The 18268-nt window shown below is 42.1% G+C and overlaps 1 protein-coding gene across 1 annotated transcript in view; it reads right to left on the bottom strand.

Moving 5' to 3' along the window:
- Nucleotides 1–10399, bottom strand: part of LOC138792766 (rho GTPase-activating protein 7-like) — a 161540-nt gene extending 151141 nt beyond the window's left edge. Inside the window, exon 1 of the mRNA XM_069970641.1 lies at nt 10267–10399. Coding sequence (XP_069826742.1) covers nt 10267–10381 — 115 coding nt within the window. The 5' untranslated portion in view covers nt 10382–10399. The remainder of the gene's footprint in view (nt 1–10266) is intronic.
- Between the last annotated feature and the right edge of the window lie 7869 nt (nt 10400–18268).

The following is an 18268-nucleotide window of genomic DNA, read 5'->3' as shown; positions in this document are numbered from 1 at the left end:
ATATCTCGTTTTCAGCCGCACGTCGGGCTACACGGCAGAAATCAGTGAAAAAAGGATGCTGCCGTGCAGCCCGACGTGCGGCCGACGGCCACATGACGGCCACATTGACTTTAATGAGCAGGACGGAGTCATTATATGACTGTAATCTGCTCATTTGCGGGACGTACGCGGCTTTTGTGCAGGACTCAAAAGAGTGGTCGACTACGCTTTTGAGTTCTGCACAGAAGCCGTGTACGTCCCGCAAATGAGCAGAACTCAGTCACATATTGACTTCGTCCTGCTCATTAAAGTCAATGTGGCCATCATGTGGCCGTCGGCCGCACGTCGGGCTGCAGGGCCGGATCCTTTTTTCACTGATTTCTGCCGTGTAGCCCGACGTGCGGCTAAAAACGAGATATGAATTACATGGTGCCAGGGATATTCCACTGCACCTAAACTGTTCAAATCCCGTTTATGGCTTCTTCTCTGGCTGTCCTGAACCTAAAGAGGCCTGAAGTCAGTGAGAGTGCTCAGTGAAAGTCAGTGAAAGCGGTTCTTTAAAAGCCCAGAAGAGTCAAAGGAGACAGAAGAGACATGACGTAGGTGTCAACAGGATCTGAACAGCATCTGAGAATCGGAATAACGCAGCGCTGTGGGAAAGCAATCATCTTGGTTGAGTAAATGGGCGAGTCTGCGAGGAATTGTGTGGAGGTTTTTAGGCTGACTTTAGACTTCAGTTAATAATCTATTTAGACATTTGTATTTATTATAATCACAAACAATAGTAACAATGGCAACACCAACAATGGGTGCTACAATAACTACATAGCATCTTTTATACCAAGATTACTCAGGAATTATTTAATAAATTATTAAACGACAAGAGAATTTCTCCTGGAGCTTAACATGATCTGTAAGTGGATAGGAATGTTGCCAACTGGTATCCAAATCATTGTGTTGTATCAAATTTATATCCCCCCATAAATCTAGATTTATCTCTCAGCCATTATCCTATGAGGTAGGAGCTTCACTAGAGGCTTTCAAAGACTTGATTTTGAAATCCTTTTCTGAACCAAGAAATATAACAGAGATTTTTTGAGAGATGTTTCCCATTAAAAACTTGTGTTTATCATTTCCATGAGAAAGCGAAAGACTTCTTGGACTCATTACACTATTAGAACATGACCAGAGGGGAAGAGAAAACCAGGTCTCTTGAGAGAAGTGCTTGCTAAAGCAAACAGTGCGTGTGGTCATCAAAGGATAAACAGTGATTTTATTGTCATAGTATAAGGAGTATAAGGAGTGCTGGAAACCATAAGTTACAATTGCATCTGCAGCTGGGAAGTTTATTCTACATAATATAGGCTGATGATATGGTATTGGAAGATATTGCTCAACTGGGACTTTTGCGGAATGATGAATACTTAGATGCATTATATACTGATCAGCCGTAACATAAAAACATCATTTTTAGGCTTTCTTTGTGCTACTAAAACTGCTATAATCCCTTTGAGGAAACTAAAGGCTAAATTAACACCTTGAACTCTCTGTCATGTTCTTTAAACTATTCTTGAAGATTTTTTGCAGGTGTTAGGTTGCTTTATTCTGTGACCCCATGTTTAGGTAAGTGGTACTAAGTATTCCCAACAGAAAATTGTCCATGGCAATGTAATGTATTGGTATCTGCAGGTAAGTTGCACACATACACCCAGCCATTCACATGATGTAAATCAGACCAACCCTTCTTCCTACACTGCTTTGTTGCTCAATTCTGATGTTTACATGCCGATTGTAGGTTATTTTAGCAATGGACAAGGCTCTGCGTAGGTACTGTGGCTACACAGCAAATTAATGGAGTATTTCAGAAACCTTAAAATGGCTGTTTTACAGTTCAAAAGATTTGCTCAAAATACTGTATGAGCACATGATCTGATATTTACAATGACTACTATGCACTACTGACCTCATCATCTACCTTCAATACCCAACAGGTCCAATACTCTCCTCTTGGGTTGATGCTCATCAGCTTACGAGGAGTTAAAGGGGTACTCCAGCGTGGGGGCTATTTTGGGTTCTGGCCGGGGAGGAGGTGGCTGAGAGAAAATCCCGCTGCTGGATCCGGGGAGGGGAGAGGACGTCTTTTCTCTCAGCCACCTCCTCCCCGGCCAGATCCCAAAATAGCCCCCATGCTGGACCCCTTTAGTGAATAGCATGTAGGGTAAAGTTGGCTGCCCCGAGGCCTGTGGTCTGGTCTGTTTGGTTCAGTTCTGAGGCATAGCAGACTGAATTTGGTAGTGTGGTAGGCAGGATGGGCTAGTCAAAGGGGCCTTAAGGAAAGGCATAAATTGGTGTGCCACCTTCACTGTGTAAAGCCAGCGCGGTCCCTAAGTTATTATGGAGACATTACTGACAATCAACCGTTTCATTAATACAGTTTTATCTAATACAAGGTTATTCTGTAGATTTACTTTCAGGGACTATACACATTAATTTTGAAAAACAAGCTCTGCATTATGGGGGATCAGCTATGTGTTTTCTGGCAAGTTCTGGAGACCTTCCACGTGAATAGGACACACCTGGCTGCACTATACCTGACACCCCCAAAGGTTAAAAAAGTCCAGGAGACAGGGAACTAAAGAAAATTGTGCCAGCTTTACTAATGCAGAGGCTTGGAGGTTACACCTTCTGTCTTCATAGCGGCATGAACACTTTCACCAGTAAAACATTGCAGTGGCAGGAGTATGCTAACCTCCATACTGCTTGTTTAGAACTAGTTAACTCACTGGTTGCTGGTCTTGCGATCCTCTACAACGCTATGCTAAACTATCCATATCCACTGGATAAACCCACCTAGACTAGCCTAGCTGAACTAAGGAATTTAGCAAAATGTCCTATTCCTAGAGATGCCTAGGCCTTTGCTTCGGGAAATAATGGCATAATGTGCATAAGTGCGATGATATACTATGAAATATATGTTACCTAAGAATAGCATGGCATATAATAAAAACACCATTAAGGCATTATCAGGGATTGGGTCCGGTTCGCATGTTACCATAACCACAAGTGTGGTGCGTATAGAGTAATACCACATATGTACAGAATTGTTTAACATTTTATATAGATTATAGTTATATTAAATTGCGAAATGAAGTTCACAGGTAAACATACTTTTTAATGATGCTATTGATCATATAAAGTGATATCAGAGCAAGGTTAGCTTGAAGTTTATTTTATGAGAACCTAGCAGAACTTCAAGGTGCCTCCTTTTAACCTCTTACCCATATATTGATTTTTGGTGACAGTGTTTTTGTGTTTTCCTCCCTGCCCTCTAATAACCTTAACTTGTCTGTCAATTGACAGGTTGTCTGACGCCTTATCATTTGTAGAACAAGTTGTACGTTTGAAGAGCACCCTTTAATTTATCATATATTAATTGAGAATCAAAAAAATATATATATTTGTGGTAGGAGAAAAACACGCAGTTCTTCCATTTTGGGTGGATTTCATAGTTTTATCTTGTGTTTTCTCTGCTGTAAAAATGACATGTTAAAGGAGTTAAAGGACAACTCCGGCCCCAAAACTATTTTTTAATATGTTATTACTTATGGAAAGTTAGGCAAATTTCTAATGTACATTAATTATGGGAAATGCACATATAGGGCTATTTCCCTTAATTTAGTAGATCAGGGACACTTCAGATTCTCTAACAAAAAAGTGACGTCACGAACCGGGGGTGTAATTACAATGGAGTGTCCAGCAGGGAAGCACTATATATAGAAGTCAATGAGTACCATTGACTTATATTTATAGTGCGCCCCTGCTGGACACTCCATTGGAATTACAATGGATGTGTATGTAAATGTAAGTGTCCTTGCTTCCCAAAGTATTCCATAAATGTAATTAATCAGTACATTTGGATATCCATCACAGTAAGCCCGCCGAACCGCCGCCGCTCTGGACTACACTGAACTACTACTCCCATCACCTGCTCATAGCATGAGCAGGTAATGGGAGGTGTAGTAGCCTGGTTATCGCCATGAGATCGCCGCTGCCGCCGCCACTGATGCTGCTGGGCGCCGCTCATCACTGTGCAGCCATCATCCCCCTCCGCTCCCCCCTCCTGCTTCTTCCGGGATCCGGCAACTTTACACTATCTGATGGCTGACTCCCCGCCCGGCCGCCTCTCTCCTATCACACATACCTGCTCCCAAAGCTTCCTGGTGTCCCCGGCCGGGCGGGGAGTCAGCCATCAGATAGTGTAAAGTTGCCGGATCCCGGAAGAAGCAGGAGGGGGGAGCGGAGGGGGATGATGGCTGCACAGTGATGAGTGGCGCCCGGCAGCATCAGCGGCGGCGATCTCATTGCGATAACCAAGCTACTACACATCCCATCACCTGCTCATGCTATGAGCAGGTGATGGGAGTAGTAGTTCAGTGTAGTCCAGAGCGGCGGCAGCGGCGGGTGGCTGCAGTTCAGCGGGCTTACTGTGATGGATATCCAAATGTACTGATTAATTACAATAATGGAATACTTTGGGGAGCAAGGACACTTGCTCCCCAAAGTGTTCCATAAAAGTATTCAATAAAAAACATACTGTATATTACATTTACATACACATCCATTGTAATTCCAATGGAGTGTCCAGCAGGGGCGCACTATATATAGAAGTCAATGGTACTCATTGACTTCTATATATAGTGTGCCCCTGCTGGAAACTCCATTGTAATTACACCCCTGGTTCGTGACGTCACTTATTTTTAGAGAATCTGAAGTCTCCCTAATCTACTAAATTAGGCCCTATATGTGCATTTCCCATAATTAATGTACATTAGAAATGTGTCTAACTTTCCGTAAGTAATAACATATTAAAAAATAGTTTTGGCCGGACTTCTCCTTTAAAGTCTGGTCAGGGAGGATGAAAAAAATAATGTACACTTACCTGGCTGGCTTCAGCGCTGGTGACTGCAGTCTGCCGCTATGGTCTCCAGTTCTTAGCTGCTTCCTGATGTAGAAACAGGACCTGGGACATGACGTATGAGGCCACCATTCAGTGGCAGAGGCAAGATACTGCTATAGCTGCTGACTGACTGAGCAGACCTGAAAAGTCAAGCACCAAGTGCTGTCTCTACACCAGGAAGCACATAGGGACTGGGGACTAGAAATGAGCGGATTTCCCGAAGTATGAACCTGAACTATCGGCATCTGACTCCCGCTGTCTGCTGGCTCCGTGCAGCGGGTGGATACAGCCTAAGGAAAGCCTAGAAAACTGGGATACAGCCTATGCCAATGGCTGTATCCCAGTTTTCTAGGCGTTCCTTAGGCTGTATCCACGCGCTGCACGGAGGGAACAGACAGCGGGAGTCAGATGCCGATAGTTCAGGTTCTTACGAACCCGAACTTTGGGAAATCCGCTCATCTCTACTGGGGAGCAGAGTGGCGGGTGGCTGACGACCAGTACTGGAGTCGGGAGGTAAGTGCACGTTAAACTCCCCGGCAAGTTTGAAAAAAATGTCCCTGCTGGGACTTCTGCTTTAATTGTTTGTTCTCTTCAACTGTTTTTATATGACAGGAGATTTGTACAAAAGATTGCTTCTCAAATGTCTCACCTCCACTAATTCACACAGACATTGTGGGAGAGATTTATGAAAGGGTTTAAATATACACCTGGTGTAAACTGCCAACCAATCACAGCTCCTCTTATATTTTACCAGAGTTAAAAGCTGAGCTGTGATTGGTTACTGTCGGCAGTTTACAACAGGTGTATATTCACACCCTTTCATAAATCTCTCCCTATATGACTAGTATCTAAGTTCTATTTTATTGACTGTGTTGTTAAACTGCAACTTTGGACGGTGATTTGACTGTGTCAGTAACAATCTGTAGTCTATTTTATTCATACATCTCAGGAGAATAAGGAGGAAGAGGGGAAGGCTCAGCTCTGATTTTAGAGCAGGATTTCTAAGTGAAAAGCAAAATATATTGTGACAGGATTCATAGCAAAGACAGTGAGGGTCCTGCTTACTTGGCCGACATACAGTGATTGGTAGCTTTCTCTGTATATTATATGTGACAGGTTCACATTAACCATTATTAGTCATTTTGGGGCGATAAAGGTCTTGTCATCAGCAGTCAATTTGTTGGCGCCATCCTCCTCCTATCTTTTTCTCCTTGCATTGCCCTTTCCTCTCTCTTTTAGCATTTCTAGCCATGGAGTTGGGAACCAGAATTTGTACAGTACAGAAGAAGAACAGATGAAATTTTCCTCAGTGCTGCTACACAAGGACTCCAAGCTCATGCAGAGAATAATTCAGGGGGTTGGATACTTTATACTAAAATGACTCACTGTATTGCAACAGCAAATTTATGTCGCTCACGTATATGTCCATCTGGGAATGTACTCTCTAACGTGATCTGCTTCTTATTTATGATACATGAGTTAGTATTCTTAGTATCATAGTATTCATAGTATATAGTAATATTATCTTCATCAAAATTCTTTTATTTCCAAAGAGCACTAGTCAGATACAAAAGATAACAGCTCACAAAGATAGAAGCCTCACTTTCCAAAACACCCAGAGATGCCACTCCGCTGTGGACATTTCAGAGAAACACACCTCTTTCCTCATGCGCATGTTGTTCCTCAGAATCTTGAGTACTATCTCATGTATGGAACATTAAGAAGCAGATCAAGTCAGAGAGTACATTCCCAGATTTCTTTGAATATGGATTAGAGACTGAACACAGTGGAGTTCAGTAAATGGGTGTGCCGTTGTTGCTCTAGTTGGCCTCAGGAGCACTGGTTATATACCAGGGGCTGCTGATAAGACTTTGGCTTTGTGTTCTTTTTTTTCTTTCTATGGTAACAAAGGTTACATCACATGAAAGCCTTATGTGTCTCATATATGTTTTCCAAATTTGGTGTATGTAGCTTATGGCAACAGTGATCTAAGTATAAAGAAAAAGAGGGAAGGTGCCTAAAACGTAACTTTTAATTATGATGATTAATAAACACCACAAATTGTGTACCCATCACCTAGTTACAAATTTAACATAGTTGGTTGAATAGTCGCATATCCGGAGTGCGGACTCAACCAAAAATAGATATAAATATAAATATTTATTTATATCTATTTTTGGTTGAGTCCGCACTCCGGATATGCGACTATTCAACCAACTATGTTAAATTTGTAACTAGGTGATGGGTACACAATTTGTGGTGTTTATTAATCATCATAATTAAAAGTTACGTTTTAGGCACCTTCCCTCTTTTTCTTTATACATTTAATGCAGGGACATTGACTAAGGGACAGACACCCGACTTGTTAAGAAGCTTGAACAGTGATCTAAGCACACAGGAAAACAAAATGGCGGAGCCTAAGGCGATATTCACAGCAAATGAGGAATGATACATTTCTTGTTTCTGCAAGGAAAGTCCACAAAGCATATTCATGGTTTTATTGCAGACATTGGGGGATCAGTGCCCTTTATATTCTACAGTTAAGAGCTGGGTTGCCAAATTTAAAACAAGCTGCTTCAGCACCAATGATGAGTAACGTCCTGGACGACCGAGAGTAGTTGTTGTTCCGGAGATCGCCTCATACTGAAGAATCTGCAAATTTCAGCTAAAGGAATAGCAGACATCATGGGGATTTCTCGTGATTGTGTTTGTATCATTATCCATGAACATTTGAACATGAAGAAGCTATCTGCAAAGTGGGTCCCCAAATGTTTGACAACAGATCAGAAAAGCATGTGAGTGAAAACTTCTCGGTCCATTTTTCAATGTTTCCGGACAGATAAAAACTTCCTGGATCAACTGGTCACTATGGATGAGACCTGGATTTATTTGTATGTCCCTGAAACCAAGGAGCAGTCAGAAGAGAGGAGGATTAGTGGTTCTCCTGGTCCAAAGAAGTTCAGGGTGCAAAAATCAGTCACTAAGGTGATGGTGTCTGTGTTCTGGGATAAGGAGGGTATGCTGCTAGTGGACTAGCTTCAAAATGGTTCCACCATCAATGCAAGGTATTACCTTGAACTTTTGGACCAACTGAAGGCAGCTCTGAAGGCCAAACAGAGTGGCAAACTCTCCAAATCTTGTTCCTGCAAAACAACACCTCACACTCACACTGCATAAGCAACAATGGCAAAACTGGTGGAGCCAGGCTTCCAGCTGGTTGACCATCCACCTTATTCACCACATCTAGCTTCCTTCGACTATCGTCTGTTTCCAAACCTCAAGAGACACCTCAAGGGAACCAAATTTCACACCATTTTTGATGTCATGGTTGCTACAGATGACTAGTTTGAAGCACAACCGAAATCCTTCTTTTTGCAAGGCTCACAGAACTTGGAATACTGATGTAAGAAGTGTGATGACATCAGTGGAGAATATGCGAAATAAATGTAAAGTTTCATCCTTCTATCTCGTTTCTTTCTGGGTAAAGCCAAAGACTTATCAGCACCCCCTCATATATTGTTCTTTGACTCACATATATGTGCTCTGTACTGCAGATAGAAGCCGCCATGCCTCCTTTGCTGTGCTGTCCTTCCCAATGATATGGCCCTGCATGGAGGAGCATGACATGGACCTTGTTTAGCTTCCTCCACAGGCATATATAGGCACAGGGGTGGACACCGAGGGCTCCTTCATTCATGGCCATATCATTGACAGGATTGCCATTCACAGGGTTGGACTGATGGCACCATTTAAGGATAGTAACATCTTATTTTTTGGTTGGCTACGGGTCCTCTTAAATGCAGTTTTCCTACTTCTGGCAATGAGCTAACTGTGTAGCAAAATATGTTACCTGGGGTGATGCATTGTAAAGGTGATGAAAACCAATAAAAAACGCTGTTTGTGATACAAATGTATAGTGCTGACCTAAAGGTGCATTGATCTAAAATCAGTCTGCTGTGGTACACTGTGGTACTTTACAGTGTAAAGAATGTCCATGTAATGGGTCACAAAACCCAGGTGTTCCTTATGTAAATAAATGGAAAATTCCTATTGGTTTAAACTAATTTATCTTTCTCTCTCTGCAGGAGGAGCTGAGCAGACTGATATACAGTATAACTTGTCATTTATTAATTTAATTCCCTGCTCAGTCTGGACATAGGCATCCAGTGGGCAGCCCTATTAGTGATTGGCAGCCTTCTCTCTTTGAGTTGACATATAAAGAGAGGTGTTAACCACTGAGTACAGTTTCCTAGTGGACGTCTGCTTAATCTTTTCCCACAAAACCTTTATTAAACTGCTCAGCTACTGCTGCTCTATAACCAGCTGCCTACAGATCAGCCTACAGGTTAAATATGGCATGTTCACTTTAAGACTTTTAAATATGCCATTTTATGTATCCAGATTCTTTCACTCCGTCAGTAAAGTTTACAAATTAATGACTAAGGTGACTTGTCAGCCGGTAAAGGTAGGACTTTAACGAAAAAACTGTTTAAAATCACATAGCTAATCCTAGATATAAATCAATCATTGTGTTTAATACTGTAGATTGTAAGACTTATAACTCAATCGTGCAATGCTACAGAAATTGGTCGAAATTGTTGAAAATGTTAAAATTTGGCAAACTGAATATGCACATATTTCCTGAAGGATTAATCTATAGGGGAAGCCCTGCCTGGCTGATAGAGAGGAGATATATATTCTATAATGGTGATTGAGGAGTAACACTATAATGGTAATTGAGGGACATCCGTCAGTACTGGCCATATGCACATAAGACATGTGAGCAGGAGTTGCCTAACAGAAAAGCATCACTTTCCTAATCAGTTACCTTACCAACAGTTGTGGTAGACTTCTCCATAGAAGGTGTGACTAGGTGGCTAGGAAGCATTACATCATTTTGCCAATCCCTACAACCAAGAATGGATTACGTGTACAAATAGCCCTAGAACTATCAGGACATTGCTTTGGTTACAGTAGTGACACATGTATGAGGTGCCGCAGACTGATGTCTGTGTCATTATTTTTGGTGATATTGCTGAAGTAAACAATTTACCAAATTACTCTTCTTATTTTACACTTTCTGCCTAGTTTATTCTAATTGAAACATATCTGAAGTTCTGGACTAGTCAGGTCGGAATCAGCAGCAGTAGCCCAGCCTTTTTATATAACATATATCAGTTTACACAATATAGCATAGAGAGTAAGAAATAAGATCTCAAACTGCTGTCAAAACACTGAATGCTGTACACAATATTAGATGTACCCAGTTAGCATCACTTATTCTGTAAGGATAGACACAGGCATGCATTACTCTTATCATTCAGCCTAACCTGATAACCTTCTTTCTCTTGCACTCTTCCAGAACACATCCCAAGCTTTGTTAGTGGAATCCTTGATGTGTTCACTGAAGGATCTTTTCAGACGAGACTTCCCTGGGTATGCCATGATGTGTGCTGTAAAATCCAAAATCACTTTATCCCATTAAAATCCAGGCAGAACACTAATCCTTATAGCATTAAGCAGTGGTGTATAGGATAATGCAGGCTGAACCTTTTCCAGTGATCTGCTAGCCTTGTTCACACCCCTCTCTGTGTCTCTCTCACTGAAAACCTCCCTCTAAACTGTTTGGGGTCAGGCCAGGCTGGAAAGGAAATAGCAGCCCACTAGGGTCCCCCCTGCCTTGCAGCCCAGCACAGCTCTGCATCTCAGCTGACAGACATTCTAAACATATTCCAATCGGATCTGTAAATAAAAGTGTTAGGCAATCTGACAAAATAATGATGATATGGCACGCAGCAGCGGCCTGAAACTTCTGCTTTGTCAGTTTAAGCAGAAGAAAACAGAACAAAAATGAACTTCTTTTTTTTTTGTTTTTTATGCCATTAGTGCAGAATCAACTTTTAACTTTGCGGCTGTCTTCTGTCTAGAGGGCAATGCTCTAGATACCCTGAATTAGCAAGAGTCCATCATATATGTTTTCTATTATACACTTTCCCATATACTAATGTAAACATGCTTCAGTGCGGACATAAGCATGGGGTTGGATTCTTTATATGATTAGGGCGGCCACAAGTACAACTGATAAATCATGTACATAGAAATCACAAGCAATTTGTCAATAGTTAACCACTTCTTGTTGCAGCTATTTTTTTTTCCATCCCCAAATTTCGTGAGCTGTAGCTTTGTTATTTTTAATTTGACATAGCCATATGTGTGTTTGGGGGTATTTTTGTTTTTATTTATTTATGTCAGAAAAAAATGCATGTTTAGGTTATGTTACCGCAATTCCTTTTTTGGCCTGCCAGATCTGCATAATACAACCATATTTTGGCACCAAAATGATGGCCATCCAAAGACGTTGTAAAAGGAACGCCAATAGGAGACTCTATTTTGTTTAATGTGATAAATATACCTAGTATGCCTTTGCATGAAAAAGATAATATTTATTGCAAAAAAAAGATAATTTTTTTTATCATGAGACAGGAGTGAAGATCTAAGACCAATGTATATACAAATATTTGTCTATTATTAGAATATCAAAAAGATTAATTCAATTAAAAATACATAACGGGGGCTGGAGCTAATACAAATCCCCATTAAAGCGTTTCGCGAGACCCTCGATAAAGCAACACGCGAAACACGCGTCGGGTGAATGGTGAGGTGGACTCGTATACTAAGGACATGTATGGGTAACATTTATTATCTTTGGATGGTGTTTTCTTTCTTTGTACTCACTGTGAGGTTTATTTATTGTATGTAATACCAGCCCAGTGCCCAGTATATATGTATATATAGGCTCTCCATTAACTGTTATGTATTTTCTGATATAGCATTTTATGTACAGGAACCTAGTCAATCCACCGTTTTAATGGGGATTTGTATTAGCTCCAGCCCTCCTGTTATGTATTTTTAATTGAATTAATCTTTTTGATATTCTAATAAAAGACAAATATTTGTATATACATTGGTCTTGCATTCGTATTCTTTATTGGTTTTTATGTTTGACAGTTTGGGTGCGCATAGACCGCACTATTTGAGCCTTATAGAGGAGTGAAGATGTGAAGCAAATTCGCAGCAATTTGTTACCAAATTCGCTAAACATGGCGGCTGCATGTTAGCTTACAGTGTTGTCACTGGGAAGGAGAAAAGGATTATCCATAATCCCTTGCCCCCATCTAATCACCTGCAAGCCCCTCTGTGATGTCAGCACCCCCCCTCCCCCTTTATATAGGGTGAGCTACTTCCTGGAAGTGGGTAGTCGACTGTATATGAAGTGGAGAGTAGGTTGCAGCAGGCAGTTAGGAGAAATACAGAGATAGGGACAGAGAGGAGAGGATAGGCGGTTGGATTGTGGATTGATTGATTGTGGGTGGTTTTCTGTGGGAGCTGTGAGGCCAGTGTCCAGTATACAAAGATATTGGGTTCTGGTAGTGCATTATAGCAAGTAGCTGTGTGTACATTATACCAAGTCACTGGGTGTGGATAACAAGTGACTGGGTGCAGGTTGTGCATTAAAGCAAGTTGCTGGGTGTACATTATACCAAGTCACTGGCTGGGTGTGCATAACAAGAGACTGGGTGCTGGTTGTGCATTATTCCAAGTCACTGGGTGGTGTTAAGACATTTTGCATTCCAATAAAAAAATTTTTGGTTCAATTTAAAAATAAACAAAAGTTGTCCAAGCGTGCCAAAAAATCTGGCCCTTCTCAGGGTACAGTCAGCGACAAACTTGGCACAAAAAGTGGGAGTGTGCCTTTATATTGGTCTCATGTTACAGGTTGGCAAGCCCGATCACACACAAGCACAAGGAAGCTGGGCAGTGTATTCTATTTTATAGTTTTACACAGCAGTCATATAATTGCACCATTAGAATGAGTTTTTTTGGGAGTGACCAAAGCGAGGGTGGGAAGGTCACTCTCATACTCCTTCAGGGGTATCCTCCTTCTCTGTTCCTTTAAGCTGGAGACAGCTTAAACACCCCCTTGCACTTTGTTGAATCAATAACCTGATGTTGATACATATGCATGTCTTGGACAAAGCCTGAGGGCCAGATTCGGCAAGGTTTATGAACACATTATTTCTGTTATTTATTTATTTTAAATATAGTACAATGAGATTATCTTCTACAACTTAAGGTTGTTGGAAAATTTGACACTCTTTTATTTAATGGAATCAGTGTAAATCCTTCTTGAATCTTGGCTTCTCTCTATTCCATACTCCTCCATCAGATAGAACATGCTTTTGTGGGTGGCCAATTCCGGTCTATTTAAGTGTATCCCAATTGTCTAGGTGTTCATTTCCATTTTTTTGGTAGTTGGATGGCCCATTGAGCTCAACTGTCAGATTACAGTAACTTTACTTGACATGTTTAAAAAAAAATAGGTTCTATGGGGGAGATTTATCAAACACGATGTAAAGTGAAACTGGCTCAGTTGCCCTTAGCAACCAATCAGATTCCACCTTTCATTTTCCAAAGAGTCTGTGAGGACTGAAAGGTGGAATCTGATTGGTTGCTAGGGGCAACTGAGCCAGTTTCACATTACACCATGTTTGATAAATCTCCCCCTATGTGTCTATTCATTGGAGGCTTTTTTTTCTTTTCTCATATATAATTTTTTTTTAAAAGGTAAGTCCTGCTACATTCTGCTGCTGCCACCTCCCTGAGGTTGTTCTAGGTCCCTCAGGGTCGAAGTCCAAGTGCTGTCACTGCCAACTCCTGGTGTCTGTACTAAGCCCCACAGGGTTGAAAAGAGTCATAGTGCTGCCCCTGTCACCTCCTGGTGTCTGTTCTAGGCCCCTAAGGGTTCGAAGAGAGTCAGAGTGGTGCCGCTGCCACCACCTGATGTCTGTCCTAGACCCCTCAAGGTCGAAAACAGTCAGAGTGCTGACCCTTCCACCTCCTGGTATCTTTACTAGGCCCCTTAGGGTTGAAGAAAGTCAGAGTCCTGCCACTGCCACATCCCAGTGTCTGTCCTAGGCCCCTCAGGGTCGAAGAGAGTCCGAGTGCTGCTGCTGCTACCCACAGGGTCAAAAAAAGTTCTAGGCCCCTCAGGGTTCAAGACAGTCAGAGTGGTGCCGCTGCCACCACCTGGTGTCTGTCCTAGACCCCTCAAGGTCGACAACAGTCAGAGTGCTGCCCCTGCCACCTCCTGGTGTCTTTTCTAGGCCCCTCAGGGTTGAAGAGAGTCAAAGTGTTGCCACTTCCACCTCCCAGTGTCTGTCCTAGGCCCTTCAGGGTCGAAGAGAGTCAGAGTCCTGCCGCTGCTTCTCGGACTGAGACATGACCCCTAATAGGGCTGCCGCTTTAGAATGTCTACTGCTGTCCTGGGATAAAGTGTCATTTAATGTCGCTGATCCACCAGCATCCAATGATGTCCATGGAGAAAAGGCATAAAAGTATACAACGCTGATCAACCAACGTCCATTGCTGTCCAAGGAAAAAACTTAATTTGATACCACCGGGTTACCAATGTCCACTGCTGTCCTAAAAGAAAATTGATATTACGCTACTGATCCACCACAGCTGCATATGGCAGAAACGGAATGATTTACTGGCTGATTAACATTTTTTTTTATTGTAATTTTCCAATTTTTGACACACATCTGTTGCAAAAATTGTTACTCTGTAATAGTCCCACTATATTAGCTACCATAGTTTGGCTGTTTTAATAAGATTCATTATTATTATTGATATTATTATTATTATTATTATTATTATTATTATTATTATTATATTGCTGTGCTAGACTACCTGAACCTCCTGTATAAGTCTCATCTGGGCATAATGTAATACATGTGTGAGATGAGAATATTGTCCTGGAATTTTTTTTACTCAACTACATCAAATAAATCTTTATTCTTCAAGGTGAGGGAGTCCTTGAAAAAATACCCACTTGTAAGAAAACTTCAAAGCAGGGGGTGAAAAGAAAATATAAATGAGGTCAAAATAACTTAAGGATGTAACATTTTTCTGCTGTAGAATATGTGCAGCTGGGACTTGGTAGCCATTTCTTTTTTTTTTTTTTTTTTTTTTTTCTGTTTTAGATTTTGGCTGTTTTAGTGAAAGCGTAAATACATGTAAACATATTTGCACTTTGTGTATTTGTCTACTTGTATGTTGCATTAGTTGCATTTTCCTCTCTGAAAAGACAATTATAAGATTTCATTTTGTTTGCCAGTTACAATAACTAAAAAAGCTTAAATTTTAAGCTACATAAAAAACATGGTATTTTTTTTACATGTTTTCTTCAATTCTGTTAGAAGCTCAGCAGCCAGGAACAATGGTTTTCTACTCACACATGGCTTTTGTTACTAAGTACATTAACGTACTAAAGTTCCTTGGGCTCACAATCAGAAATTATTGTTATGACCTCCCTTCTATTTATAAACGTCTTGTTACACAGGGCGATTATTTGCCCAATCAGGTAGAATTGGGCAGCTATCGCCCCGTGCGTTCCTGTGTTTTCTATGGAGAGGGGTAAGCTGCAGCGAGAGTGCTCTTGCTGCAGATTTCTCTCTCTGAACAAAGGGGTCAGTCATTATTTTACATCACGGCCAACTCCTATCACCACCGACATCATCTAACAGTGGTTGTTCTTAAACGTCAACATAAGTCTCAGGTGTTTGGGGACCTTTACTATACTTCCACATTCTTCTGCACCTCAGTCCGGATCATATAGTTGCAAATAAAACCACACTTACCTTAAAGTGACACTGTCACCACCTTTGTGCATTCTGACATCTCTACACTGGTGTAAAAGGTAAATTTTACGTTTTTCATACCTTATTTCATATCATACGTCATGGTGCTTGTTCAGGTAAAAAGTTTCCTTTTATGAACTGCAGATTGCATTAAGTGGGCGTGGCCTCGCGGCATTAGCGCCACTTAGCGGGGCCAACTGTGGCATTGTGGACGGGGCTAAGTGGTGCTAATGCCGCGAGGCCCCGCCCACTTAACACAATCTACACATGATAAAAGAAGACTTTTTACTTAAACAAGCACCTTGACGTATGATATAAAATAAGGTATGAAAAACGCTAAATTTACCCTTTACACCTGTGTAGAGATGTCAGAATGCACAAAGGGGGGGGGACTGTGTCACTTTAAGGGTACGTTCACACCTACCGAATCCGCAGAGGATTTGACAGTCCAGTACTGTGAATTTGAATGGGTCCCATACACGCAGCGGATCCGCTGCGTGTATGAGACCCAGCCCCTTGAACCCCCACGCCGCCGGCCGAAAGCCTGCCTGCCCGCCCGCAGCCCTGGCCCCTCGTCCACCCGCCCGCACCGCCTGCCGCCCCGAGCATACATTACCAGCTCGGTGCCGTGTGAAGCTCCCGGCTCCCTTCACTCCTCTTCAGCCAATCAGTGCGCGGCAGCCTTGATTGTGTAAAGAGGAGTGAGGGGAGCCGGGAGCCTGAATCAAGCCACGGCACCGAGCTGGTAATGTATGCTCGGGGCGGCAGACGGTGCGGGCTGACGGGGGGCCGGGGCTGCGGGCGGGCAGGCTTTTGGCCGGTGGTGCAGGGGTTAAAGGGGGCCGGGCACATACACGCAGCGGATCCGCTGTGTGTATGGGACCCATTCAAATTCACAGTACTAGATCCGCAGCGGAACTTCAGCATCAAACCGGTAGGTGTGAACATACCCTTAAGCAAGTTACAATACCAGTTCCAAACTACATGCGCACAATCCACAATGCTAGATAAGGAAGGTGGTACAGATCTAAAAGACTGATGAACCTCTGCTTTCACGTGCACCATATGGCCAACACAATGTGGACAACAGACCATCAAACCTATATGAGCATGTTAGACATGCCTTTTACAAAACCATAGATAATAATATAGAGTTTAGACCCATTTTTCAACTAAGCCTACACTCTTCTGGGAAAGCTTTCCGGAAGGTTGGAATATCTGCAACCATACAGCAAAAAGACATTTGTGAGGTCAGGCACAGATACTGCACAACATGGTTTGGTTTACCATTTACCGTGACCATGGACCTTGCTTTGAAAGTATTCAACTTTTATACTAGGCACTATGGCCCATATTTATCAATCTGCCTGAATCCAAAACCGTGCCCATATCAACCATCTCATTGCCAAGGTTACCAACCACCACTTTCCGATCTGTAAGCGGTGGCTAGGCTGTGACGTCACTTAGGTGGTCAGGACCTCGGGAGCTGGTAAGTATGCTTTCCTACCATTCCATGTCTCCCTCTGAGATCACACACATCTCCAGCGCTTGTTGATTGTCCCTGAGAGACACAGTGATGCAGAACTGATTCAGTTCAGCATCGCTGCATCCTGTTCTCTCTTCCCTTGCTAAACCATGAAGTGGAGTGGGACAAGTTTGTGCCAAGCTGAATCAGCATGGTGAGAATATCAATTTAAGATAAACTGAGTTTGTTGTTTGCTGTGGGTAAGTCCATGACCTATATGTTCCAGGATGTCATCCCTTTGAGGTCCTTTGAGGAACTTGTAGATGGGTTCCATTCGTGTCTTTTTAAAAAAAAAATAATATATTTTATAAATCCGTACCGTTTTTTATGCTTTGCACTCTGATTACATTTGTACCTGGAGCTAAACCGTTAACTTTCCCACCCACACACAGGAACCCTTTTAGAGAGGTAGGGCCATCTTAAGCTTCTGTATTCCACAATTGGGAGATATACTGCCAGAGAGTCTGATGAACCTCTTATCCAATGCTGAGCTCTAAAAGCACCTACTTTAAGAAGGAAGAAGTGGACAAAATAATTTGCTCGGTAAAGATTATGCCTTATTCATCTACGACCAGAAGTCTAACTTTTAGCTTCTGGGCCCCAGTGCAGAATCTGTAACAGAGCCCAATGTCTACCATGTGTCAATTATAAAACTAGTATCTTTTATGGGACAGGGTTGCCTACAGGCCCCACATAGTTATGCCCCTGGCCACCATGGTGTTTGTCCTTCTGTTCTGCACTTCACCATGACTGGCAATTCAAAATACCAATAGGTCACTAACTAGATAGGGGGTGCTACAGGAGAACTAGGGAACCAGAACCTCTATCATCTGCTCAGTTCCTTTGTCACTGTGCAAGCCCACAGAGCATGGGAGGACCCTGGAGAAGACCATGTGCCAGTGTGACAACTGACAAATGCCCAATCACATACAGTAACATCTATGGATGGATAGAAATGGCTATGTCATCCCTCCACCCAGAATACATTTTAGCCTTTCATGGTAGATTTTCAACAAAAGAAAAGTGATTTATTAATGTCTATGTGCAATCTATTGCATTAAGTAAATCATGGCCTCCTCTTCTCATGTTCGTCTGGTTGTTTATACT

This window comes from Dendropsophus ebraccatus, chromosome 1, assembly GCF_027789765.1.
Source record: "Dendropsophus ebraccatus isolate aDenEbr1 chromosome 1, aDenEbr1.pat, whole genome shotgun sequence".
NCBI classification, from domain to species: domain Eukaryota; kingdom Metazoa; phylum Chordata; class Amphibia; order Anura; family Hylidae; genus Dendropsophus; species Dendropsophus ebraccatus.
The sequence above is the reverse complement of the archived record's forward strand: the minus strand, read 5'-3'. Positions and strand labels throughout refer to the sequence as shown.